The sequence below is a fragment of the Centropristis striata genome, chromosome 7, assembly GCF_030273125.1.
Source record: "Centropristis striata isolate RG_2023a ecotype Rhode Island chromosome 7, C.striata_1.0, whole genome shotgun sequence".
In the NCBI taxonomy this organism is placed as follows: Eukaryota; Metazoa; Chordata; class Actinopteri; order Perciformes; family Serranidae; genus Centropristis; species Centropristis striata.
In genome coordinates, this window is record NC_081523.1 from 38,074,946 (window position 1) to 38,102,785 (window position 27,840).

At 39.9% G+C, this 27,840-nt stretch overlaps 1 protein-coding gene across 1 annotated transcript in view; it reads right to left on the reverse strand.

Annotated features, from left to right (window-relative positions):
• Positions 1-456: 456 nt before the first annotated feature.
• The window catches only part of LOC131975366 (tight junction protein ZO-2-like), a 112,442-nt gene continuing 85,058 nt past the window's right edge, over positions 457-27,840 (reverse strand). Inside the window, exons 13-23 of the mRNA XM_059338026.1 lie at positions 25,495-25,714; positions 21,665-21,849; positions 20,493-20,588; positions 20,305-20,384; positions 18,641-18,851; positions 18,420-18,520; positions 15,336-15,554; positions 12,379-12,486; positions 7,365-7,865; positions 2,196-2,281; positions 457-757 (exon numbers count right to left, since the gene is read on the reverse strand). Of these exons, the coding sequence (XP_059194009.1) occupies positions 607-757; positions 2,196-2,281; positions 7,365-7,865; positions 12,379-12,486; positions 15,336-15,554; positions 18,420-18,520; positions 18,641-18,851; positions 20,305-20,384; positions 20,493-20,588; positions 21,665-21,849; positions 25,495-25,714 (1,958 nt within the window). The 3' untranslated portion in view covers positions 457-606. The remainder of the gene's footprint in view (positions 758-2,195; positions 2,282-7,364; positions 7,866-12,378; positions 12,487-15,335; positions 15,555-18,419; positions 18,521-18,640; positions 18,852-20,304; positions 20,385-20,492; positions 20,589-21,664; positions 21,850-25,494; positions 25,715-27,840) is intronic.

Consider the following 27,840-nt stretch of genomic DNA (forward strand, 5'->3'; position numbering starts at 1 on the left):
ATATATATATACACACACACTATATGTATACACAGGCATTGTCATATACGAAGGAATGCAAAGATAGAGTATAAACACTTTAAATACTTTAAATACAATATATATATATATATATATGTATATGTATATATATATGTATATATTATATGTAATTATATATATATATATAACATTTGTTGATCGCAACTGGCAATAATAGGAGCTTAAAAAAGAAGGGGATAGATGTGATAAAGCGCATTGTGGTTTTTAGGTTTGTTGAGGTTTTTGTGAGGGCAGAACTCGTGGCAATACGTTTCAGTTGCTGTGCACAAACTGAAGAGTTGCATAGGCAAGAAAACAAGTGGTTCCAAATCACTCAATTTTGACAGTTCTGAAAACAGTTCCTATCCCAGTGGATAGTACAGATTGCTTTAACTTCCATGAAGCAAAGAAAAATAATACTTTTTTGCCCTTCAATATCAAAGAAGCGAGAGTCAGTTCAAAGTCAGCAGCTTACTTGTGCAGGGCATGATGGAATGGTATGTGTGTAAATAGACTGCACACGCAGTGCATGTGTACATGTTTGTCTCAGACGCTGAGGGCTGCCACAGCTGCTGTGTGCTGAGCCTACAGTTGAGTATCCTGGTACTGGAAGGAGTTGGCGGTGTAGTATCCCGGCACTGCCTCCTCCTCTACCTCCTCTTCGCTGGGAGAAAAGGGACATCCCTCCTTGGAAGACGGTGGAGTCTGGAGCTCAGGGCGGGAGCTGGAGCTGGAGCTGTAGGGACACAGAAAATACAAGCTGTTTTTGAGTCCTGACACACTTCCAGTTTAACATGTGCTTCACTAGCCTTGGCAAAATACAACAAGCATATGTGCTGATTGACAAGTCAGTCCATCATTTTGGTACAGAGCCAGTCTTATTTTGCTCAAAGCTTATAGGCTCTATGCATAAAGTCTGTCATTACTAAGCCCTGGCGTGTACACTTTCTATTCAGGATACACTCTGTTTCAACTGCTTTAGAAAAGGCATGAAATATTTAATATTATTAGGGCCGGGACTCGATTAAAAAAAAAAAATCTAATTAATTAGAGGCTTTGTAATTAATTAATCGAAATTAATCGCATTTAATCGCATATAAATATTTGACCTGAGAACAGTGAGAAGTAATTTTTTTCACATGGATTTTTAGTATACCATTGAATAATGACTGAATACATAAGCTTAAGCAACAAAAATATTGTTTATTTTTGTTCAAGTCCAACAGACCAGTGCAATTTTTGCCATTAAGTGTAGCAATAGCATATTTATAAATATAGTACATTTCATAAATCCAGGTAGCCTATAGGTAGGTAGACCTTCTGTAAACTAGAATACTTTGGTTTTTGAAGTAAAGCACAATCCACGCCAGCTACCACATTAGCCGCTAGCTGCTATATGTTTAGCACTGAGGTGATACTTGAGGCTGGATGTGCTGCGGTGATATGTGAATTCCTTGTTGCCTAGCAACACAACCATGCTCTTATGGACGCTTCCATCCGTTGGTTTTTAGTAACTAAATGTCCCATCATCCACGGGGCCAACCAAAGGTCTCATCAGCTTCTTCCTTCATGTTCACTGTGGTTTGTTGTTGTCTCAACTCATCAACGCTAGTTGGTGCTCCAGTATAATCGGTCCGCCTGAAACTCATCCAGTGAGAAACGTTCCGCGGTGCAAACATAAGTGCGATTAAAATGCGTCAATTTTTTTAAAGCATTAATTTTTGTGTAATTAATTAATCTTAATTAAAGTCCCAGGCCTAAATATTATATAACAGATTGCTGACTGAGTTCTATATTAAACTAGATGGCTGCAGTAAACAGATCTTCTGCTGTGTTTCAGCAGCTCAAAAAGTGTTTGCTGTCATAATTAAACCAACTTGCTGTTGCCACCAGAAACCACAGGGCAAATTAACCAGGAGGGAAATCTCAAGGAATGTAACTATAAAGACATTGTATGAGTTACTGATTTGCAGCGGATTACTTCTATGGTCTGTAGTACTGTCAGTTGCTTGATGTTATTCTCCCTCTGCAATTTTTTCTTTTCCCGAACAATACAATCCTGCACTATCAGTGACATCTTGTGAACCGTGATGTTAGCAGAGACACTAACATGCTGACAAACACACTCACAGCAGAGCTTGGACAGTCGTATGGTATGGCAGTAGTGAGCCTACCCGATAGGCTGTGGCCGACTGTGATCCAGCTTGGCTGTCTTCAGAGGAACAGCGTAGATGTCTGGGTGCTTCTGAGCAATTTCCAACTGAAAACAGATTAGTTAGTTAAAGCCTGTTGTGATTGGTATCCAGTATTTTTGAGGCTGATCCAATGCTACTGAAGTATATTGCATTCACAAAAAGTTTTAATTAAAAGACACAAAAGTCATAATATGAGACTGTCGCTGTATCCCAATGTCAAGGAAGGATCCTCAAACGGCTGGATTTGAAGGATATTACGTTATCGACATCCTCTGAAGGACTGTCCCAAAGTCCAGGATCCTCCAGAGGACAGAGTCCTTCTTTTGCTGAAATTCCAAGCATGTGCATGTGTATCCTCCGTGCACCCCGAGTACCCATAACGCCTTGCGCACATCGGTCTACCAGGAGATTTAAAAATGGCGTCCGCTCGCCATTTTTAAATCTGATACAGCAACGCCGGCGGTGCAATATGAATTTAAACATATACGTTTTTTAGTGTTTACACTGAATATTTGTTATCACATAACTTACAAAACTTGTGTTCAAAGTCAAGCAAAACATATGCATAAACACATGGTTGAATATTTAGCTAAAAGATAATAAACGTCATCTTGAGACATTACCAGTTAAGTTAATTGATGCCATCTCAGTCACTAAAGTTATTAATGTTAATTCATATGCGTCATATGATGATGTACAATGTGCAAATTATACGTAGCTCTGCCATTCAGAGAGTTCAGAACATCTGTTTATTGTGTATAACAGACCGACAGCTATTATCCATTATTGTTATTTATAAATAACTGATATTGTACTGTACTGTAAAAATCACAGAACACATCTCCATGGTAAGTTATGCGTTGCTGCTTTTATGAAACTAAGTAGTGGTCAAATTCAGCCAGGATCAGTGAAATATTCAGGTTTAATCCACTTTGTGACTTTTACTTGCTAAATCGTGGAGATTCAACCTTAACGCATCTTCTTCCATTTCCACAAATATGTGTCACATCCATGTCTGAACTGGTTTTGAAATTGCGGCGCTGAATTAAAGCAGGACGTGCAATTTCGAGATAGACCGATATATCGGCCAGCCGATATATATCGGGCCGATATTTGCATTTTTTACTTGTATCAGCATCGGCCGAAAAGTGCGTATTATTTGCTATCCTACACATTGTTTGCTATCCAACTGTTAATATGTTTGTTTGTTTTGTTAACCCTTAATAGGGCACTCATTGAAATACTTGCAAATTCCAAAATTTCAACCCTAGAGAATATTTGAGGATATTAAATACTCCCAGAATGTGTAAAAAATATTTTGAGAGAAAGGTTTACTAGATTAAAGTGGCAAATCTACGAGAAAAAAATGTGCAGATTTATGAGATTTAAAGTGGTGAATCTGCAAGAAAAAAAAGTTGTTGTTTTTTTCACTTTTTTCTCATAAATCTGCAACTTTTTTGACACAGATTTGCCACTTTAAATCTCTTAAATCTGTGACTTTTTTTCTTGTAGATTTGCCACTTTAATCTAATAAATTTACCACTTTTTTCTCCAAATATTACAAATTCATGTGGTTCTACGACCTTACAGAGATATGGGGACCCCATTTTGATATCCACTGAAGTTACCAAATATGGTTCTTCGCCCGATAAAGGGTTAATAAATGTTTCTTTTTTTGTTTGAATAGAGACTTGTGTAACATTTGTTATCATTGTTATCATCAATTGTTGTCATTTTTATCATGTAAATGGAGGGAGAAAAGGCAATATCGGCTTCAAGATTCGGCCCCAAAAAATCGGCAGCACATATCGGGGATCGGTTAAGACTGATGTCAAAATAATCGGTATCGGCATTAAAAAACCCGTATCGGTCAACCACTAGTCCAATTACGCAATGACGTACAGCTGCACACTCTGAAGGCTGCTCCATTTGTGCGTTATTACAGTGATAGGAAGGACTCTGACCTCGTCTCTAGAGCAGTAGTTCTCAACCTTTTTGAGTCGTGACCCCCAATTTAACATGCATGTTGTCTGCGACCCCCGCCCACTGAACACAATCTCACACGCACAGTACAGATCACCCAAAAAAGAAACAAAATGACCAAAAAAAGACACAAAACTACTAAAAAAAGACACAAAATGACCAAAAAAAGGAAACAAAATGACCAAAAAGACACAAATTGACCACAAAATGATCAAAAAAAGACACAAAATGATAAAAAAAAGTCACAAAATGACCAAAAAAGACACAAAATTACAAAAAAAAGACACAAAATGACCAAAAAAGACACATTACTAAAAAAAGACACAAAATGACCAAAAAAGACACAAAATTACAAAAAAAAAGACACAAAATGACCAAAAAAAGGAAACAAAATGACCAAAAAGACACAAATTGACCACAAAATGATCAAAGAAGGACACAAAATGATCAAAATGACTAAAAAAAAACACAGTTCAGATCACTCAGAAAAGAAACAAAATGACCAAAAAAGACACAAAATGACCAAAAAAGACACAAAATGACTAAAAAAAGACACAAAATGACCAAAAAAGGAAACAAAATGACCAAAAAGACACAAAATGACCACAAAATGATCAAAAAAAGACACAAAATGATCAAAAAAAGACACAAAATGATCAAAAAAAAAGACACAAAATGACCAAAAAAAGACACAAAATGACCAAAAAAGACACAAAATGACTAAAAAAAAAAAAAACACAAAATGACCAAAAAAAGACATTAAATGACCAAAAAGACTAAAACACATTAACACATGAACACTTTAACACAGTGGAGACAGAGCTGACTTCCAAAATGATTTGGCGACCCCCAGAAATCATCTCGCGACCCCAATTGGGGTCCCGACCCCAAGGTTGAGAACCGCTGCTCTCGAGGACCCGAATCTGACCAAAGGATCATGATACCAAGGAAGGATCCTTGACATTGGGATACAGCTGATGTCAGCAGGAAAAGCACAGATGCATTAGGGATGAAGAGTCCCTCAGTGATGGAGCAGAGTGTGGAACAACTGGCTCACGGCCATGAAAAGGTTCTATTCTGTGCTCACAACACATCCCTGTTCAATAGAAACACAGTGTTCTGCCACCAAATGCACTTTAAACCCAACAGTAACTGTTATACACATACTTCACCCTTCACAGTGAACATGTTTACCCCTTCTTATTGTCCTCTCCACCAGTCATGTCTTCAATAGGACACCATGCAACATTACACAAAATAAGTAAATAATAATAGTAGCTTAACAAGATCTTTTTCACAGGGATTGATTTTAAAAAAGGGTACTCCTGTTAGACAGTATTTATGTTCACTTGAATAAACAGTTTCAATAAAACTACTTGTGACATGACATATTTAGCTTTGACTGAACATTTGCTCTCACTTTAAGATAAAAATATCGGGATATATATCGTATATCGGTATTCAGCCTAAATATATCGGACTTTTGGTCCATATCGCCCAGCCCTAGGTCTCAGCTTCATCTTATTAAAGGTTTCATTATGTAACAGTGTGCTCCAGACCTCATCCCTTCACATGTCAAACATGTAAACCATTTTTCTCTGCACATAATAAACTTGTTGATCTCCATTTTGGAGATGGACTGGTGCAACAAGGTATTACAAAAAATATCGTGATAGGCTGAGAATCTGATTTATGTTTTTACTTCAGCCACTATTGTGATTGCACCATTAATCCTCTGGGGTCTATGATCACGCTGGCGTGATCACATAACGTGGCTTTTTTCAAAGCGCCATAACAAGTTATGATCGTTTTAATTTGATAGTACAAAAATATTTATTCAAGTGTAAAAGTAGGATGGGACGAGGCAGGCAGTTCATTTTGTAAAATGGAAAAAAGGGGTCTAATCATCTAACACTGTTCCTATAAATAAACAGGTTTTTTTATGGTATTTTTTTGTGCATGGTTTTATTATATTTGGATTTTGTTCAGATAGATTGTTGAGATAATTCATATGTTCATATTTGCAACCTATGTTTTACATTTTTCAGGTCTGAAACAGTTCATTAAGCATATTTGTGGTTTTAACTGTCATAAATAGTATAATTTTATTTCAGATTTCATGATTGTTTTGTGTATTTTTGGGCTCAATTTGTTCATAAAGTGGGTTAAAGTGAAAAATAATAGTCAGATCATGTTGAAGTTGTGTTGAGAAAATACCAAATACCAAACATGGGTATAGTAAATATTATGTGGTATATAAAGGGCAAATAGGCTCAGACCCCAGAGGGTTAAAGAAAACACAGACAAGTGACCAATGTTGAAAATCCTCCAGAGCTGCTCTAGGTCCCTGACTTGTGTTGTGTGGACTATTAGTCTAGACGGATTTCAGAAAAAAGGCCTTCTATAAGAAGTGAGCAGCATTTATGGGTACAAGTCGTGAACCGGCCTACTTTACATATTTCAAGGGTGCTGAGTCCAAAAAAAATGGTTCCCAAGCGAAATTTTTAGTTTTTGACCTTCTAATTTGTATATCAAATGGCCACCAAATTGCCCATCTTGCACAGTCGTTGGACCATTTCCCCTTAGTTTTTTTGTAAGTAGGCAATCAAGATGAGGAAATTAAGTTTCTGGATCTATAGTCTAGGGTCAGAGCAAGGATATAGTGGAGGCTCGGTGTCTTTTTTAAGTATTTATATATATATATATATATATATATATATATATATATATATATATGTAAAATACCAACTGGAATAAAAAATGACACAAATAATGCTTAATTTCACCTTAAAAGTTGGTATTTTGCATATATATAAATATACATAAAAAAGACACTGAGCCTCCACTATATTCTTGCTCTGACCCTAGACTATAGATCTAGAAACTTAATTTCCTCATCTTTGATTGCCTACTTACAAAAAAACTTGGGGAAAATGGTCCAACGACCAACGGCCTCCATTTTGATATGCAAATGAGAAGGTCAAAAACTCAAAATTTCGCTTAGGAACCATTTTTTTGGGATTCAACACCCTTGAAATAAGTAAAGTAGGCCGGTTCCTGACTTGTACCCATAAATGCTCCTCACTTTCACTTTTTGGACAATTCCGTCTAGACTATATCTCATGATACTACAGGTGACCAATAGGAACACTGAGCTATGCACACCCTGGCATTCTGCGCCTCCTGAAGTTCCAGCATCCTTTGGGCTCTGGCGAAGTGATCCATCTTCTCAAAGGCTTTAATCTTCCCCAGGAAGGACCTCAGGGACGGATCGTCCCCAGGGCCGTCCTGTGCTGAGTCCTCCTGCTGCCTACAGGCTGCCACCACTGCACTGGGCAGAGCCAGAGCTGGGTGACCCGCAGCCTCCGCCGGGCTCCCACACCCGCTGGGCTTGGGGCCGGCGGGGGACTGGGGAGCTCCCAGGGGCCACAGTTTGCTGCAGGAGTTGAAGTGGTGAGCCGGAGGCAGCGGCAGCGGGCTGGAGGAGGCAGCCGAGCGGGAGATGAGTGGCGGAGGGTCGTTGTTGCTGCTGGCTGGGCTGCTGCTGGAGGGAGAATCGTAACTTCGACTGGAGCTGGGGGGCGGAGGGTGGTGTTGGCGGTGGTGATGGTGTGTGTTGGCGGAGCCTGATAAAAGACCTGGGTCGTCCCTCAGAGACAGTTTCACCTGAGCAGGGATGGGAAGGAAGCATTAGAGCTAGAACAGATACTTTAGCTTCTGTAGTAAACTATGAAACACAAACTAAGCAAACATCCCTTAAACCTTTGATGCACAACATGGTCTAAAGTGACCCAACAGAGTTTTTATGTTTTATATCTTTGCAATAAATTATTTTCATCATTCAGTATTCCAGGTTTTCCTCAATTAGTTTGTTTTTGGTCATCATACATCCTAATTTTTATGTTTTCCTTTATTAATTTTTAAATAAAATCCCTTATTGTGACACTACTCTTCTAATGCACAACATGGGTCAAAAATTACCCATATTCATTTTTTTTAGCTAAGTAGCTTGTTAAGCTAACTACTAAGCTAACTTCTTGGCTAAGTATTTAGCTAAGTGGCTTGCTAAGCTAACTACTTTGCTAACGTCTTGGCTAAGTATTTCGCTAAGTAACTTGCTAAGTTAACTACTTAGCTAACTTCTTGGCTAATTATTTTGCTAAGTAACTTGCTATGTTAACTACTTAGCTAACTTCTTGGCTAAGTAGTAAGCTTGGCAAGCTACTTTGCCAAGTAGTTAGCTATGTAATAACACAAAACTTTGTTTCTTCATGAAGTATGAGAAGCAAAATGGAAATAATGATATGTTGTTATCAAAATCAAGATATCAAGATATTTAAAGAATACTAAAATAAGTTGATATCAAAAGATAGAGCACAGAAACACACAGCAAGCATTAAATAACATGGGAAATGAATGCGGGTCATTTTTGACCCATGTTGTACATTGGAAGGGGTGTTAATATGTTGTGCATCAGGGTTAATGCAGCCAGTGTGCTCCTTACTGACTCTATAATCAGCTAAGACTCTCTCCAGGTTTACCACAGCTCGTTGTCCCACTGAGGAGAAAACTGCTTGTGGAGATTTGTCACACTTAATCGGGTTGTTTATGCAAAAATGTTTTCGTTGATTTAGATGACAGTAAACCTTGGAAGGATTATCCCCTCTTTGCAATATTGTGCCTTCTTGAACTTGCACAAATTGAAAATGAACATTGAATTTTGAAGACATACATACTGTGAATAGTATTTAATTGCTGAGTTTAAGAAAACAACATCTCAGCATGTCATCTCAAAAATGGTTTTCTTTCTATGTTTACACATATAATCTGCTGCGAATAAACAACCAGTTTTCCACGGCAGAAACCAAACATGATACAACATGGACTTTCTATAATTTGAACTTTTAAGAAGGTTGTTTTTGACGTTTTTGGCAAGAGGCTCTTTCTTGTGATTCCACTGTATCTTACAAAGTGATGTTTTTAGAAATACGCCCTTCAAAAGGTCAAAGCAGGACTGACCTCATGGCACTTTGTGCTCACTGTGTGAGTGAAGTCAGCAGTTGTGGAACAGACTTCATAGGAAGAGGTGTGGCATTACAGTCAGAGGTGGGACCAAGTCAGCATTTTTCAAGTTACAAGTAAGTCTAAACCTAGAGTTTGAGTTTCAAGACCTTAACAAGTCAAAATGCACTTTTTCAACTAATTAAATTTGGGGTCATTTTGTTGTCAATTGAAGTTTCTAATAAGATCATGATGCATTACAAAGGTTTTGCAGTGGTGTGCTGGCTGTCAATCATGACGTTACATCCCCGTTTTTTTAGCATGAAATAACTAATTAAAACCAAATTTATCAGAAAAATTTAGGGTAACACTTTAGATTAGGGAACACATATTCAACATTAATTAGCTGCTTATTAGCATGCAAATAAGTAACATATTGGCTCTTAATTAGTCATTATTAAGTAGTTATTAATGCCTTATTCTGCATGGCCTTATTATACAACCAGTAAGACATTAACTAAGAGTTTTCGCTCAATAACCTCAGAATTATTGCTTATTAGTAGTAAGTAAGGAAGTTGTTGTATATGAGTTATGATCTTAATATGCTTTACTTTGTATGGACTTTATAATCTCTACATAGCGGTGAAGGAAACCATGGAAACGGCAAATAGCCACCTTCTCCAGACCTTTGACGTGACTGGTGGCTCACGCCAAAAGGATAACTAACTAAAACTGTATTGTGTGTTTACAAAACTAACTAAAATTATAGTGAAAATGTCGTTTCAAACTTTCAACTCTTTTCATACATGATTCAGTGTTTCTACTTATCCTCCGATGAGTGTGTGTATTCCTGCTTTGTGGGCTTCCAGGAGAAGCGAGAGTGAAATTACCATGATGACACCATATTGGCTGTAAAGAGCAACTTCTCAGCTTTCAGAAAAACATTGGAGCAGTCTGCCATTATTAAAAAAGTCCAGCACTTCACTCGAACCAAAATTCAAAACATCTCGAACTGTAAGAGTTAATAACCTAATTGGGGCTGAGATGGATAAACCAAAGGAAATGAAGGCAAAATTTATTGTGACCTCTTTGAATCTCACACCCAACAAAAAAAACAACTAAAACTAACACTGAAACTAATACAAGCTAAACTAAAACTAGCAAACTCACTCTAAAAACTAATTAAAGCTAAGTGAATTTGAATAAAAAATTCACAACGAAATAAAAACTAAAACTAATGAAAAATCTATTATCTATCTATTAACTATTATAACCTTGGAGTGGTCTAGTGAGCTGACGCTGGAGGACTCTGAGCTGTAGGGAGAGTGGTGTCTCCAGATCAGGCCGTTCCTCAGAGGAAAGGCCAGTTTGTTGGTTTGGATGTAGGTCAAGAGCTGTCAGGGTGCATGTGGAGGTCAGAGGCAAAGTTTCTGTAGGTTGTTATACTAATTGTATGCTACTGAGAAATAATATCAGCTTTGATTATTATACGACAAAACACTTCATTTAAAATATGCACAGTAGTACAACCACATCAAACCACAACCAGCTGCTGTGTAATGCTGTGTTCAATCTCACTGGGAGATTATGAGATAAAACTTTAATTTAAAAAGTTGGAACATTGTCTAAAACATAATAACAATTGAATGCAATCATTTTTCTAATCCTCTTTGACAGTTGATTATTCTGTTTACATTTTCATTTAACACAGCCTTTTTGGAATGTTTGGTCACATTCATACAACTGCATTCATTTTTTTTTTTGGTTAGCATGTATGCAAAAGGTAAAAGTTATTTACTGTATTATTTACAGTTCATCACTGTGTTTGATTTTTACAGTATAGTGCTGTATAATTTACAATAAAAATCAGTCCTTGTGACAAAGTTACAGTAGTTAAAACACAGTAGACAGTATGAAAAGTAAAGTAGACTACTGTATTTTTCCATTTTTATCATCATTTTGATCTGAATCAGTCCTCTACAAATGCTGTTTAAATAATTAACTTAAAGGTCTTCATACAAAACACAGTATGGAAATCAGTTGTAATACAGTAAATGTATTAATATTATTTTAGTTAGTGTATAGAGTAATTACTTGCAATTACTAGTTATTTCTATAAAAAGTAATGATGGAATTATTATCAAATTAACAGCATTGTTTACTGTGCCGTATTGCCATATACTGAACCATTAAAAATAACTGTTTTTTATTATTACAGTAAACAAATCAGTACTGTAAACACCACTAAAATCCAGTGTTTAATTGTTTTTTTTTACAGTAAAGAAACCAGTGCTGTAAATAAAACTAAAATCAGTGTTTGGTTTTTATTTTACAGTATAAAAAACAGTACTGTAAATAAAAACACCGTTGTTCTACTGTAAATAATAATTACAGTAAGTTATTTGTTAATTGCAGCCAATAAGTTACTGTTAAAATCACAGTGAATTCTTTACAGTGTATGTTATCAGTGTGTTATCAATATGTTATGCAATTTATTTATGGTGTCACTATTCCATCTTAATCATTGCATATTTTTAATGAGTTATTGTAAAGGAGAATAAGGGTTCTGTTTTATTTAAGGCATCTTGTAATTTCTGTGGTGAACTCTGCTAACACATCCATGTGCTTTTATTTTGTAAGCTACATGTGTTTGCTTTTATTTTTAAGACGGGTCTAGCACGTAATGCCTTATTGGGTGTTTTATCAATTTACACTGAAAGGCTGAACTTGGTGCTCGGAGCGTCAAATTCTGACATTCGTGTAGACCTTGAACGCACCATTAGCAGCCAGACTCTCTATGTGAGCTTCAATGTAAATAGTCTAACAAACGAAACATTAATCCTCTGTTTTACTGGTGATGTTTGTTGCAACACAGCAATCAATTTTTATAATAATAATAATTATTGTCAATTTATCGGATTTATATAGTGCTCAAAGTCGCTTTACATGCTTTTGAACACTTTGTTCAATTACTTGACTTGGATTTCAACTCAATATTATCGTCATCACTAACTAATATTTTCATTCTTCTTCTGATGAATCAATTAATTGTTCATTGTATAAAATATCAGAAAGAAATGCCTTTCTCCTGCAGCAGTTGTCATGGTGAGGTCACTGCAGTGTTTCCAGAGGTAGATTTATGAGTTATTAATGTACAGATAACGTGTGTGTCCCTCACCTTGCTGTCTGGTATAAAGACCGGTGGAGGGCTGGACCTGTTCAGGACTTCATGGCTGCTGATTTTCCTTAAGCGACTCCTGATGTCTGGACTGTACCTGCGTAAGATCTACACACACACACACACACACACACACACACACACACACACAGTTTGTTCATTATGTTTGCATACAGAATAACTTGTGAAGCATTATCTGCTGATGGTTGGTTGGATTGGTCATAAGCTGTAATTCTCTATCTGAACTACAGATGGCAGCAGCATCCTGCAGGAACAGGAGGAAAACTCTGAGCTGAGGTCTGCATCAGCCTGTTTATCAGAGCACATATACTGTATATGTGACACACGGTTGAGTCTTGAGGACTCGATAGTCTATGGCAGTGATTCCCAACAGGGGGGGCCCGGCCCCCTCAGGGGGGCGCCAAAGATCCACGGGGGGTCGTGAAGCCCTGTTGATTTTAAGGGATGTAATAAATCTAATGTGTTAAATATAGATGAGTCAGCATTTAATTCATTAGTGGGACAAAAACAACTAAATAAGGGCTACAATAAACGTTTATTCATTTATTTAAATAGAAAAATCACTATAGAAAAGTTTAAAAATAAAGACTATATAGCGAGAATAAGGACATGTGTAACATCCCTCCTGCAGTATACACAGGTAACCTCACCTAGCGGTAACCTCACCTAGCGGTAACCTCACCTAGCGGTAACCTCACCTAGAGGTAACCTCATCTAGCGGTAACCTCACCTAGCGGTAACCTCGCCTAGCGGTAACCTCACCTAGCATTAACCTCACCTAGCGGTAACCTCACCTAGCGGTAACCTCACCTAGCGGTAACCTCACCTAGTGGTAACCTCGCCTAGCGGTAACCTCACCTAGCGGTAACCTCACCTAGCGGTAACCTCACCTAGCGGTAACCTCACCTAACAACAGAAACACAGAGCTAATGGGAAAATGGCGAAGCGTCAGGAAGACGAAAATGCTGAATATCTTAAAAAGAAAAAGAGAGGGTACTATGAAAGTCACATTGAGTTCGGCTTCATAGAAGCAATGGACAATGGGGGGGACCACTGGTCTATGGCATTGGTAAATAATAATAAACTTGCCTTGCCTCACATGTACTTTTGCAGTACATTTACTGCTTACTTCACTAATGGTTATTTCATATAAATTCTTCTACTCCACCACGTTTCAGAGTACTTTCTACTCCATCATATTAACCTGACAGAAGTTGTTACTACTCACTTTGCAGATTATTATATTGCATACACAGCCTATGTCACTGTTTATGCTCTAAGTGCAACATCCTGAATGTCTTTGTGGAAAAACTGTGTGCAGCATTAATTCCATTTCTAGGATTCATTGCATCTCAGCCGTCTCTGTGAATGTGTGTCCATTAAAACACATCAACAGTTCTGCTTTAAGACGCTTTTAGATGTCCTAACTTCATACAAACTAGTTTATTGGAGGCTAATTAAAGCTAAAGATAAGCCTGTCACTAGCCACTGTCTATTTTGCAGGGGCACTGAAGTAAGCCAGACAAGCTGAAGCATTTTATCCTCAGAATGAAGCCAGACCTTTCTCCTGTGCTGACTCATGGCTGTGATTGGTCTGGCTCTGCAACTGAGACTAATAAAAACATTAATGAACTGTTTTCAGTAGCATAAAGGTCACTCCCTGAATACATATAGTTAAAAAGATAAACAGATTTAATTACACACCAGCTGTATGGGAGCGTGTGTGTGCTTGTTAGGAGGGCCATTTTATGTCAGAGAACTACACTAAAACGTGTGTACAGAGCCTATGCGATGACATCAAACCTCTAATGTGCGCCTGTAAATTCATTCACTTTCAACTGACAGACGAGCGCCACGTAGGTGTCAAGCAGGCGATGCACACGTGTTGTTTGCGCATACGCCTAAGTGACGGGTGAACTACGCCTCAAATACATGACATGAAGACCAGCATGACTGTTAAGTACAATTCTACATGAGTGTACAGACACACGCTGTGTAGTGTGTAGTGTGTTATGATGATGTAGTGTGTAGTGTGTTATGATGACACATTTTGAGTTTAACAGCTGCTTCGCTTAACTGTACCATTGCTCTCTCTCTCTCTTTCTCTCTCTCTCTCTCTCTCTCTTTCTGCCTCTTAAGGTTTGAATGATATGGAATTGATATTTAATGATAGCAATTAAAATAATTTCAGCTACAAAAAAAAACTATCTGGACAGCTCTGTTAGGGTCTGGGGTTCATCTATCAGTTCTATTTTCTTATAAACAATCCCGTATGAAGCTGAGACTCTGTGTAACAGCTGATCTGTGTAGATCTGCTGCAGAACATAGAAAATTAATAACTGTCAGGTCCTGATGATCCAGTGGACCTTGTGCGTAAATGCGCACAGCCTCTTCCTCAGTTTGTTCCTGAGCAATGGTCCAGTCCTGATACACCGTTATAGGCGTACAGACGTTAAAGGCGTTAACACGTGTGTGTTATTGTCCTAAAGCCAACGCTTCAGACGCCTTAACGTGTGCACGTGTAGACTGAAAAAGCCTAAACTGTCTCATCAGTCTCTCTTGGTGATGCATGGACTGCTTGAATTGTGAAGTCAAGCAGCTGTTAAACTCAAAATTCGTCATCATAAAGTAAATAATTATTTGTACATTGAGACGAGCGTGCGCACAGGCGTCCGCTACGCTAGCACGTGGCACGAATGACCCCTCGCTATTGGATTTCCACAAACACTACACAGCGTGTGTCTGTAGGCTCATGTAGAATTGTACTTAACAGTCACGCTGGTCTTCATGTCACGTATTTGAGGCGTAGTTCACCCGTGGAATTTACACACACACATTAGAGGTTTGATGTCATTGCATAGGCGCTGTACACACGTTTTAGTATAGTGCGCGGGCATAAAATACCCCTCATGTGTGTGTGTGTGTGTGTTACAGACCTCCTCAGCTGTGACAGGTTCAGATGAGCGGCTAATGGCGGAGATGTGCATCATCTCCACATCAGGCTCGTTGTCTGTGTAGGCCCCGCCCTCGTCGGCGGTGTCATCAAGGTCAGAGGTCAGCCGGCTGTCCATGCTAAGGTAGTCGGCAGACATGGCGGACAGGAAGGACAGACGCTCCACGTCCTGGCAGTCCAGATCACTCTCTACTCTCTCCAGCTAGAAGAGACACATGATGGATCTTGGGTGTACAGGAAGGAAGGATGGACAGACGGATAGCACAAGAACAAGAGAGAAGAAAGAAAGACAAACAGAGCCGAGCTGTAGAGCACTACTGGCAGGAAGTAGGAAGACACACAGTGAGCATGCTCAGAGCGCACACACAGGTGGCTGCTACGATGGTGACAGGAAGATAGAAGGGTCCACTACAGACTACTGGGACTGAACCAGAACACAGCTGCTCAAACTAATGCATTTAATACAACAGTCCTCCTGATGTTCACACTGTTTTAAAAAGCTGTTGAATCAACAATACATCATTATTATAAGGTAGTTGTGCTAATGTTGAACTGTGTTGTAGTTTACATATTTTTAGCATTCCTTGATTTATATAGGGATAAAACAGAAACACACAGATTGTAAGACTGACATAATAACGATCGAAAGAGAGTGTAAAAATAAACCAGAGACACTAAGCTCTGGCTACCATTGTCCTCCGTTGTTGAGGAATTCAAGGCAACCAAGGCAAGGGCAGCTTGTATACTCCTACTGTCCTAGGACGAGAAAGTTCGTCATGCAAGTAACGCCATCATCTGTGGCAGAAAATGGAATCTTCTGGAAGCAGTGAAGGAGGCGAAAACTTATTGGAGGCACCGAGAAATCGTCGGCACAGTGTGTCATGGACGCCTGGGCCTTGGCAACTACAGCACCAAGAGCTTGGCAAAAGACGATGCACAAGGTAAAGGGTAGCAGGTGGTGCAAGAAGAAGATCGCCGTATTAGAGCGGTAGGGCTAGCCTCCCAGGCCCGCTGGATGCAGTGGGAAGAGGTAAATGGTAAATATAGCGCTTTTATCCAAAGCGCTTTACACTACACACTACGCTCATTCACCCGTTCACACACACATTCATACTGGTGGCAGAGGCTACATCAGGAATTCATTCACACACCGATGAACGCAGCATCAGGAGCAATCTGGGGTTCAGTATCTTGCTCAAGGAAACTTCAACATGTAGGCTGCCATGGTCGGGGATCGAACCACCAACCTTCCGATCAGCAGACAACTTCTCTACTAACTGAGCCACAGCCGCCCTTACTAGGTACTCGAGAGGCCGCTGTAGTAGAAGGAGCTCTGGGGTAATGACCAGGGCAAGTTGAACTTCCTGCTGATCTCTTACCCACTCCAAGTAACTTGAAGATTTGGGGCAAGGAGGATTCATCCTGCAGTCAGTGTGGCGCCATTTTTTGCACCCTGAACCACATCCTGTCTAGCTGTCCAAGGCCTCTTGCAGACGGCCGCTATAGGTGGAGACACGACAAAGTCCTCACAGAGGTCGCCAAGTGGACTGAGTGGCAGAGAGTTATTGGCAACAAACAGCCGGCGACACCACCCAGATTCCTTAACCTTCCAAGCAGAGGGTAGTTAGGCTCCCAAGGCGAAAAGTCCAAACAACCCACCATCCATTCTGCATCATGCAACAGATTGGGAGCTGTGCGTGGGCCTAAGAGGAAAGCTGGTCTTCCCTCAAGAGGTGGTGGCAACCACGCTCCGACCGAATACGAATGGAATAATAAATGGACTGAACTTATATAGCGCTTTTATCCAAAGCGCTTTACACTACAGTCTGTGCTCATTCGCCTATAAACACACATTCTTACTGGTGGCTAAGGCTAACAGGGCACACTGGTGTCACCTGCCACCATTGGGAATTCATTCACCGATGAACGCAGCATCGGTGGGCAATTTGAGGTTCAGTATCTTGCTCAAGGATACTTCAACATGTAGGCTGCCATGGTCAGGGATCAAACCACCAACCTTCCAATCAGTAGGTGACTGCTCTACTAACTGAGCCACAGCCGCCCTGTGATCTTTCTCTCAAGAAGTTCGAAAACCACTGTCGTAGTTGAATAAACCCAGTGCCCTGGGAAGACAGATTAGCCACATCACACCAGTTGAAAAAGGCTAAGTACCAGGACCTGATTGAAGAGGCTGTCCTTGCAGGATGGCACGCCGCTTTATTTCCAATCAAGGATGGCTATCAGGGTTTCCCCGTGATGTTGATGTACTATTTTCTGCGAAAAATTGGGCTGGATCCTAAACAACTGGGGTGTGGAAGGCCACCAGGAAAATAGCAACAGCAGCCAAGACCAGTTGTAGGTGGTTGTGGCTGTCAAAGAGACGTAGCTGGACCCCTTCTGCAGGTGCAGGCTAACTCAGCTTTTGCTGCCCCACTCAGGAGAGGTGTACAGGTTAAGGGGTGAAACACCTGTGACCCTGAGATACCTGCTGACGATGCAGAAGGGGTTTCCAGAAATGCAAATACACTCCAAAATGAATCTTCGTTTGCCACATCCTTAGATACTCCTGCAGTCTCTGCTTGTAGCAAAGAATCTTGTATGTTTATTTCATCTTAACCCCTCATGCTCTTGATATATCAGTTATTATCAAATATTTTTATTTATTATCATTGTTTTATTCTTTTTCCTCTTCTTCAAATCCTAAACATTTGAATTCTGTTTATTGCAAATTAATTGATGTTTTGTAGCCCTGAAAAAAGTATTAAGGTGTGAATCAAGAAGTGAAAAATATGCATCAGTTAGAGTTATCAGTTCATGCTACTCGCTTTATAAATTAAATGAACTGAGTCCATTGCCAGGCTGTAACAAAAAGCTCCTGCTGTGATGATATGTAAACTTTTAAGACTTTATTTGTTTGTTTCCTTTATTATTGGCTTATTTCAAGATGCTTAAATGCTTAAATTAATTAATTCAATTGAAATGTTGCTCATGAGAGCTTTAATTCCCTGGTTATCCCTGACTGAAGTATGCAGTGTGTGTGTGTGTGTGTGTGTGTGTGTGTGTTTACCTTGCCATCAGAAACCCAAACAGCCTGCATCTGCTGCTCTTTGATAGAGTCTTTGACGCTGCCGTACCAGGCGTCGTTGGCTGAGTTCAGATCAATGGTGGCTGGATGAGAAAACCATCTGATCTCAGCATACACACTCAATAACAGCAAATATACAGCTACAGCTCCACTACTGTATGTTCCACCTGAGCGGAGGTGTTTATATATTGTGTGTACTGTACCAGTGAATAAGTGAGAGCAGGTCTTCCTCAGTTTGATGGCTTGTTCGTAGAGTTTGCGGGCGCTGCGGTTGGAGTTGGGGACGATCCTCTGTCTCATGGCCTTGATGCCATGTTTGCTGTCAGGGTTGAAGAAGATGACGATGGGGTACCACTGGGTGTAGTTCAGGGTGTCCACGGCTTTGGGTGTCACATCAAGCAGGGCGTGCTTGTCCTGTGTGGAGTGAGGAAAGAGGAGCTCTGTTAATGGAGGTCCTCTTTCTGTCTTTGTTTTACACAAACTTTAGGGGAGGTGGAACTCAAAGAGTTATAAAAAAAGTCTTTATTTACAACTAATGGCCGGGCAGCTGGCCTGAAGATTCAACTGTATCACTGTTACTTTATTCTAAAATATTCAATGTACTTCCTTTAAGTGCATCAATATCTTTAACAATCCAAGTGCTTGGAGCACCAGTAGTCTGGCTTTCAGTAAAATGTGCATGACCCTGTTCACACAGACACTGCATGGAAAACTGCAAGATCAATTTATGCTCACATCAGCTTGTTCCAATCAATTTCCCTTTTTAAAGGCTTTTCCTCTCCACAACTGCTGCTGGGATCCATGATAATATACAGTAAAATGGTAAATGGACCTGCACTTATATAGCACTTTTTTTTTTTTAGTCGATTTGTGACCACTCAAATCGCTTTACACTACAGAGTGCCCTCATTCACCCATTCACACACACACATTCATACTGGTGGCAGAGGCTACCCTAAACGGTGCCCCCTGCCACCATTGGGAATTCATTCACACACCGATGAACGCAGCATCAGGAGCAATTTGGGGTTCAGTATCTTGCTCAAGGATACTTTGACATGTAGGCTGCCATGGTCAGGGATCGAACCACCGACCATCCAATCAGCGAGCAACCACTCTACCAATTGAGCCACAGCCGGCCCAAGGGATCGGAAAGGATTGACAGATTGATAGCTCTTTCTCTATTCTGTGGGTGGTGGTGCATGGCCGTTCTTAGTTGGTGGAGCGATTTGTCTGATTAATTCCGATAACTCTGGCACGCTAACTAGTTATGCAGCCCTGTGCGGTCGGCCTCCAACTTCTTAGAGGGACAAGTGCCATTCAGCCACACAAGATTGAGCAATAACAGGTCTGTGATGCCCTTAGATGTCCGGGGCTGCACGCGCGGCACACTGAGTGGATCAGCGTGTGTCTACCCTTCGCCGAGAGGCGTGGGTAACCCGCTGAACCCCACTCGTGATAGGGATTGGGGATTGCAATTATTTCCCACGAACGAGGAATTCCCAGTAAGCGCGGGTCAAAAACTCGCATTGATTAAGTCCCTGCCCTTTTTACACACCGCATGTCTATACTACCGATTGGATGGTTTAGTGAGGTCCGAGAAGACGATCAAACTTGACTATCTAGAGGAAGTAAAAGTCGTAAAAAGCCGTATGTCCTTTGTTCTCAAGTGTAAGTAAAGAAAACATAAATACAAGACAGATGACCGTTATCAGGGGTTGTCTGTGGAACACTGCAGGTAAAATGCTTTAAATCTCCCAACAGGACACAGATCCATACCAAAACGAACTTATTGGACTTGACACAGATTGAAATGAGTGTGTGTGTGTGTGTGTGTGTGTGTGTGTGTGTGCTTGCGAGTGGACACCTGCTCAATGATTTGTCGGATGGTGTTCAGGCGAACCACTCCTGAGGACTTCTCAGATCCAGCGTCTTTTGGTTCAGTTTCTAAGATAGGAATAGAAACAATGGGAAGGTTATTTAGAAGCAGTAGTGGAACATTTATTCACTGTTAAACACAAACACATGCACAGAAAGACGCTGACAGAGACTCACTGGCAATAACAAACAGGTCGGGCATCTCAGAGGCCAGTTTCTCGTTGGCAGCATCAGCGATGGGGCCGAACAGCACCACAGGACGCCGGAAACCAGCTGAAAGACATGCTGCTCATTACAATGCTGCTCAGTTTACCACACGTACATACTGTCAGCCAGGTCTGGACACCACAACATACACTTTGTGATACTGTTTCAAACTGTTCCACTGAAAGTCAAAGGGTCTTAAAGTAACCTGACCAAATACCAGAATTTTGTGGCTGACAGCAATACAAACTTTGGTAACACTTTAGATTAGGGAACACATATTCAACATTAATTAGTTGCCTATTAGCATGCAAATAAGTAACATATTGGCTCTTAATTAGTCATTATTAAGTAGTTATTAATGCCTTATTCTGCATGGCCTTATTATACAACCAGTAAGACATTAACTAAGAGTTTTCCCTCAATAACCTCAGAATTATTGCTTATTAGTAGTAAGTAAGGAAGTTGTTGTATATGAGTTATGATCTTAATATGCTTTACTTTGTATGGACTTTATAATCTCTACAAATTGGTAAACGAAACCATGGAAATGGTAAATAGCCACCTTCTCCAGACCTTTGACGTGACTGGTGGCTCCTTTTGGATGATTGGCTGAGGATTGGTAGATTGTAATGTCAATCATTACTCTACAAAGTGGATCACTGGTAGACAAACATTGGCGCAAAATGACCCATGTCACAGGTCCTTTGCGGACCTTTCCCCCACTCATCTATTGGTTGTTGATTGTGTTACGTCACTGAGACTTGTGATTGTGGGTTTGATCGCAAACCCAAGACTAGGAAAAGACTGATATGAAACAGAGCAGATTACTACCTCAAACCTAACCATGGAGATGACGGGAGCACCGTGACTCCAGTAAAACTCCTAGATTTACTAAAGACTTTCAGTTTTTAGTCTGGGACTGGGGAAATCGTTTGGTGTAAGGCCAGCATCAGGGGGAAAAGATTCAGAGGCTGCCTCACATCTCAGATTTGAGACATTTCAAATAAAAACAAACTATTTGTTTTTTCTCAATCCTTCCTACAACCAGAGCTCCAAACCAAAACCAACAGGAAGTTTCATGTGTTACAGAAAAAACCACAAATCACATATACCATTATTTTTTTCCCAGTATTGTCACCCACCTTCTCGGAGCACAACCCGTTCGTATGCTGGGAAGCGGGTGGCCAGAGTCTGACTGCTCAGGTTTTCTCTGCTCTTCCTCAAGTCCTTCCTCTTCACTGACCGCTGGCCTCGCAACCGCCAGAAGTCAGCTCGATCGCCCGCGACAGCTTTATGAGAGCTCTGGACGCTGGCCATCTGCTCCGCTCTGACAGGGAGGAACCAACACACCGTCAGTAATCAGCCATCGTTTTACAGACATGTCCATGCAGAAAACCAGTTCTGAAGCTGTCGTGTAGAGTACTACGTCACATCCTGCTTAGCGATGTATCCAATCAGTAACCAGGCTGTTTTCAGGGGAAAAAAGACCCTGCTCTTCTACAGGGACTAAAAAAGTTCCAACAAAAGCCGGCTTTAGACTGCTCGTATTCAAATTAGGGGCATTTCGGCGAGCGAGACCCGCCTCATTCCGGGTATTGCCCGCTAGTGGAAAGAGCCCTAGTGTGAACAGTGAAGTCTGGCCTGGAACCTTCCCCAACACATCTGTATGCAGGTTGTGATTGGTTGGTCAGAGAACTGTAATGTGCCTTGTCTTAAAAACATGTCCAGCTCAATCTATCAATTGATCTGACACAGTGACAATTTTAGGGCAGTTCAGGTCAAGGACTGAAGAGCCCTTGAGCAAGGCACCCAACACCCCACTGCAGTGATGTGCTGCCCACTGCTTCTAGCATGGTGTGTTCACTGGTGTGTAAAGGATGGGTTAAACAGACAAATTCACTGCTCGCTTTTTCAGTGTGTGTGTGCAAAACTGAATCTTAATGTTAAAACATTCTACAGACCACAAACAAATTTAAAACCCCTCCCTACCCCCCTCTCCTCTCCCACTTCCTTCCCATCCCCTGCCTGTCAGTCCATCACAAGGGCATAGTGCGCTGCATCACAAGGCTGTAGTGGTTCTCAGAGGTGAACTTCCGCATTTAGCTTGCTATTATAATACATTTACATTATAGCTGGTTTTGTCTGTGTGAAGTTTTGAAAATTGTAACCAAACTCTGACAAGATGTGACTTGAACCAGGGCTGGACTGGGACAAAGACTCAGCTTCACTTTCAACAACCGAAAATAGGTAACAACTGATGAACGCGAACATAAATTCATGAATACTCTGTAGTACCAACAGTTGGTACCCTTACAAGTACCAAGTTTAGTACGCAACCGTGCTATGTGGTGGCTAGTTTATTGTTTTATTTGGATCCCCATTAGCTGTAGCACAACTGCAGCTATTCTTCCTGGGGTCCGACGTATAATATACAGTACATACAACTTAAATTAAAACAAACTTAAAGAGTTAACAATGGGAATAGTGAAGAAAAAAGAAACAAAACAAAAGAAAAACAAAAATAAAACCAAAAATATAAAAGATAGCAAATCTTCAAAATCAGGATCTTTTATACATTCTTTACATTTTATACATTTAATAGCTACATTTATTATGTAGTAGTTAATATACCTTTCTAACATATTATTCTATATTTTTAACAGTAAATTAATAGTAATAAGTTCCATATATATCCATTTAGGAGATGTTTTTTCATGCTAGTGGTAATGAAAACACCAAAGCATCCAACTGTGCTGTGTGTTGTCAGCCTCGGGGCTCTCTCCTCTACAGTGACCTGCTCTCTGTTTGGTTGGTTGTCATTAACCTGACTGAGTTAGTCAGTCAGACACTCTGCTGCTGTTTCTGAGTCACAGTCACGCAGCAGGACACAGTGTGGGTGTCATGGTGTCCTTGCATTGCTTCAGGCTGAATCTCTTAATGGAGGACTGACTACAACTGATCTAGCCTTAAAATAAAAGTGTTTGCTACTAACACTGTTAGGGTTGAGACTGTAAAGTGAAAGATTCTTTATCTGATGGTGGATACGAGTGCAGTGCCCGTTGGTGCAGGTGCAACGTGCAGTTTTGTGCAGAAATGTTCAGCCAAACAACTTCACATGTGATATTGTTCATCCTGAGGCCTTGAACAACACACCTGCCATGACTGAATGAATGATCTCTTCTAGTGATGGTAGAGGCTGTTTGCAGACATTTGTAATGTATACTGACACAATTAAAGTAAAACCATTATTGATGAGATAAAATAATCAATCATTTGAAGTTTAGAGAACTAATTTATACCACTTTTTATCATTTAATGTTAGGAAATATATCAAAAGTCTGGCACGGGATTAATAGGTGTTGAATATTCCCTTTAAGCATGTGTGTGTTCCAAATCAACATGTAGCCATAAAACTATTTACATACAAACAGAGCTGACTTAAACTTTGCTTTTCTAACTTTGTGTGACAAACTATTACTGTAATGATTTATGTATAGTATTGATGTAGATATTTGTTTAAATTATAGACTATAATCATGAATTGATGAGTAACTGGGGTTATTTGTCGCAGGATGAATGGAGTGTGTTCAGCATACACAGCTGATTGGGGTTCTGACATTTTACTGCAGTGATTTAACAATATTAGGTTAATATTATATTCATGGGCAAACATTTAATATCACTGCATGCAGCGCATACACGCACACAGTTCTCTTCTTCCTCACAGAGTGATGTCATCAGACATTTGTTAACGATGCTTAGCTAATGTTCATTCAGACACTTGGCAGACTAACGATGAATAGTCAAACGGCAGGTTGGAATGTATTTACTAAAGGTTTACTTGACCTGATTTTGGCAACTTTGGTTGAAAAAAAGAAAGAACTGGGGCCTCATGTATCAACGCTGCGCACGCACAAAAACATTGCTTACGTTGGTTTTCCTGCACACGCCACATGTATGAAAAGAGAACTTGCCGTGAGAAGAGTGAGAGCAAACTTTTGTTTGACAGAAACTACTGTCTTTTATGCTTTACTTAAAACTTGTTTCATATCTAAACTCATACTACACACAACTGGCTTTGTGTTTACAGTTTAAAGCTCTCAGACAATGGAGTAAAAATGCCGTTTTCCACCATCAATAACCCTTTCTGAATATGAGGGGATAGATGATTTTTATCATCTATTATTGTATTTTATATTTCACCTGCGTAGTGCTGCTTACTTGTGCAATTATAGTATGTTGAAGTCTATATGTTTTTTAAGATTGTATATTTTCTAAGATTGTATATTTTCTTAAATCTATATATTCTGCTTTTTCCACTATTTTTATGTATATATATACCAAATTTCCCTCCGGGGATCAATAAAGTATTTCTGATTCTGATTAATATGGAGCGCATACATTTTTCACAGATAACCTGCCTTAATTACTGTGTCAAAATCCTGATCGCTGATTGTTTCCCCTTTGGGTAAACATGGAGATGTTAACGCTGCAGGTCACAGCGATACATGATGCACAGATCCCTCTCCCCAGAGAAAAAACATGTGGGAAATTCCTTCAGAATAAGTCAGATGTGGTGCAAATTTGATCCCATATTTGATGTTTAATTAACTGCGTATTGATCTGTGGGAGGAGCTGGGGCATGGTTGTGGCTTGTGTATGTGCGCTCAGTTCCAGCTGATTGGGATGTATCAAGGAAAGGTGCAGAACCTGGCGTAAGAACAGTTTGATACATGTGAAGGAGAGTTTGCTTACGTACTTTTCTAGTTTTGGGAGTACTCCATCTTTCAGTATGAAAGCTACGCACTCTTTGATACATGAGGCCCCTGATGATGATGGTTTGGTTAGTCAAGTGTGTTTTCAGTCTCGATTCATGCAAACAATCAGTCAGTGATAGGCAGATTGTCTGCTTCAAAATTCACACCTTCACATGCTTTGTAGGCCCCTAACCAGGGAGCCAGTGAGGCCCTACCTGCTCTTGTTGGGGATGATGCCCTTCTCCAGCAGCTGCTTGTCCTTGCCAACACGGATTGCCAGCCAGTTGCCAAGCTTGCCATCGTAAAGCGTGTCCACCACCTTGAAGATGTCCCCCCGGCTGAAGGCCAGGCTCTGAGGGGTCTCCTTCTCATACTCAAAGTGGGTCCGGATGAAGAAGGAGTCTCCACGCCCCGACACCAAGATGTCATTATAGACTAGACAAACAAGAAAGTGAAAAAGTAAAAGTCAAATGAGGCTCAAAGTGATGACCACCAGACTTGAAGCAAATTAAGGTTCTCATAATTTATCAGAAGGTCGGTTAGAACCAGGTGGGTTCCATGTAGCATTTATATAAAAGGCTCCCTTAGGAGTTTCTGACCTCTACACTGTCCTACAAAGTCTAACTGCAGTAACTACACAAAGGGTAAAACTGAGAAAAACTGCTTTAAAGTTTTTTAACGTGTTTTAACTGGCCAGTCTAATAGGTTATAGGTAGGCTAGTGATATGACACTTATTTCTACATGTATTGATGATGTCATTTTAATGCTAAAAAATCATGATGATTTATTTGACCTTTGACCCCAAAAATGTAGTTACTGCACACTTTCAGCTTTTATATTTTGTTTTCAGTGAATAAACATTTTCAAATTGATCTTGTTATAATTGTTTTTATAAGCGTTTAACAACTCTATTCAAAGATTTGCTTATTTTAGACTTAATATTATAAAGAAATGTTATATTTTAGTCTGAATATCATTTTATCTCACTTTTTTACTTGATCACTATCTAGATAATAATTTCCCTTTCAAATAGACTTATAATTTCTATTATTTTTATGTTTAAATTAGTATATATATCCAAAGCAGACTGTGGTAAGTGCAATTACTGCTTGGTTTTGAGTTGGATTTTGTGGTTTTTATATAATTATTTCTCTGAAATAAAGCAAAACTGAAATCTAAAACTTTGTCACAAGATAAAATAGACATCAAGGAGTTCATTTTTAGTTACAACTCAATTTTGACCAAAATGTAGCTACTGCAGTTAGACTTTGTAGGGTAGTACAGTAGTCTCTCTAAGCTCTATGAGCTGTCCTGTTTTGTTTACTGTATCTTGTGCATAAGCAAAAGCATATCATGAGCACATGGGTGATGCCACACACACACACACACACACACACACACTGGCAGCAACACATCAATATACTGCAGTGTGCCAATTAAGGCTGAGAGGAGGACGGCTGTAATAAACATGTATGTAAACGATTCTAAATATGTTAAGAACTAGTGAGACTTTTAGACTTTTTTAGACTCTATTGTTACATGCACTGTTCTCAAAGGTCAGGAATGAACTCCCATGCTCAGATTTCTAGTCTTATTTGCACAATCAAAACAAAATGCACATATTTGTCTGACTGTTGCATGGAAATAAAGTTTGCAGCCTGCTCCAGGCTCCTGCGAGGCTTCCTGATTTGATGTGTGTGTGCCGACAAAGCGCTGACCCAAAAGGACCAACAGAGGCAACAGTCATCCCGACTACAATCCAGTGCTGCCGAGGCCGCCTGGCTGCACACGAGGCTTCATACACACTGTGGACCCAGCTGCAGCATATAATCAGTCAACTTTAATCTCACATTCAAACTGATTAAATACATAAAACAAAGGGTTCCTATTGCATAACCCTCTTCTGGTTGAGTACACCTCCAAAAACCTGAGCAGTGGCTTTGAGCCCTTACAAAATGGAAATTTCAAACATATTAAGTATTGTTGTTCTTATAAAAACAGTTGGATTTCATAGAGCAGAACTTTAAATCCATAACTAAGTCCTTTAAAAACTACTCAAACTAGGCATTAATAAAATCCGATTGTGGATAAACAGTAAAGGGGGGAAAGAGGCTGGGGTGGGTTGACATGCAGAAGAAAAGACTACACGGGACACTGGATGAAGACAGCCAGGTCTGGTTTTCTGTGTGAACCATTTTACCGATTGTGTCAAAAGCCTGCAGTGAACTGGTCAAGTGTGGTTGTAAAGGTGCAAGGTGCTCATGCAAGAAGGCACAATGGAATTGCAAAGGTCTTTGTAGTTCTAAATTTAACAAATAATACGAGTAAAGCTAATAAAGTTCAATTCAACGTATGCATGTTATTCATTTTCAGAATACGTGCACTGAATATGGCCTATATCAATACACCTCCAACCGCTTAGGAACTTTGAAATTACGTAAAAACATGGCGAAAGTGAACATATCTGAAACCGATGGTGATAGAGAGCATGTGGAAAAAAAGAATATGTGCACTGTATATGACCTATATCAATATACGTCCAACCGCTTAGGAACTTACG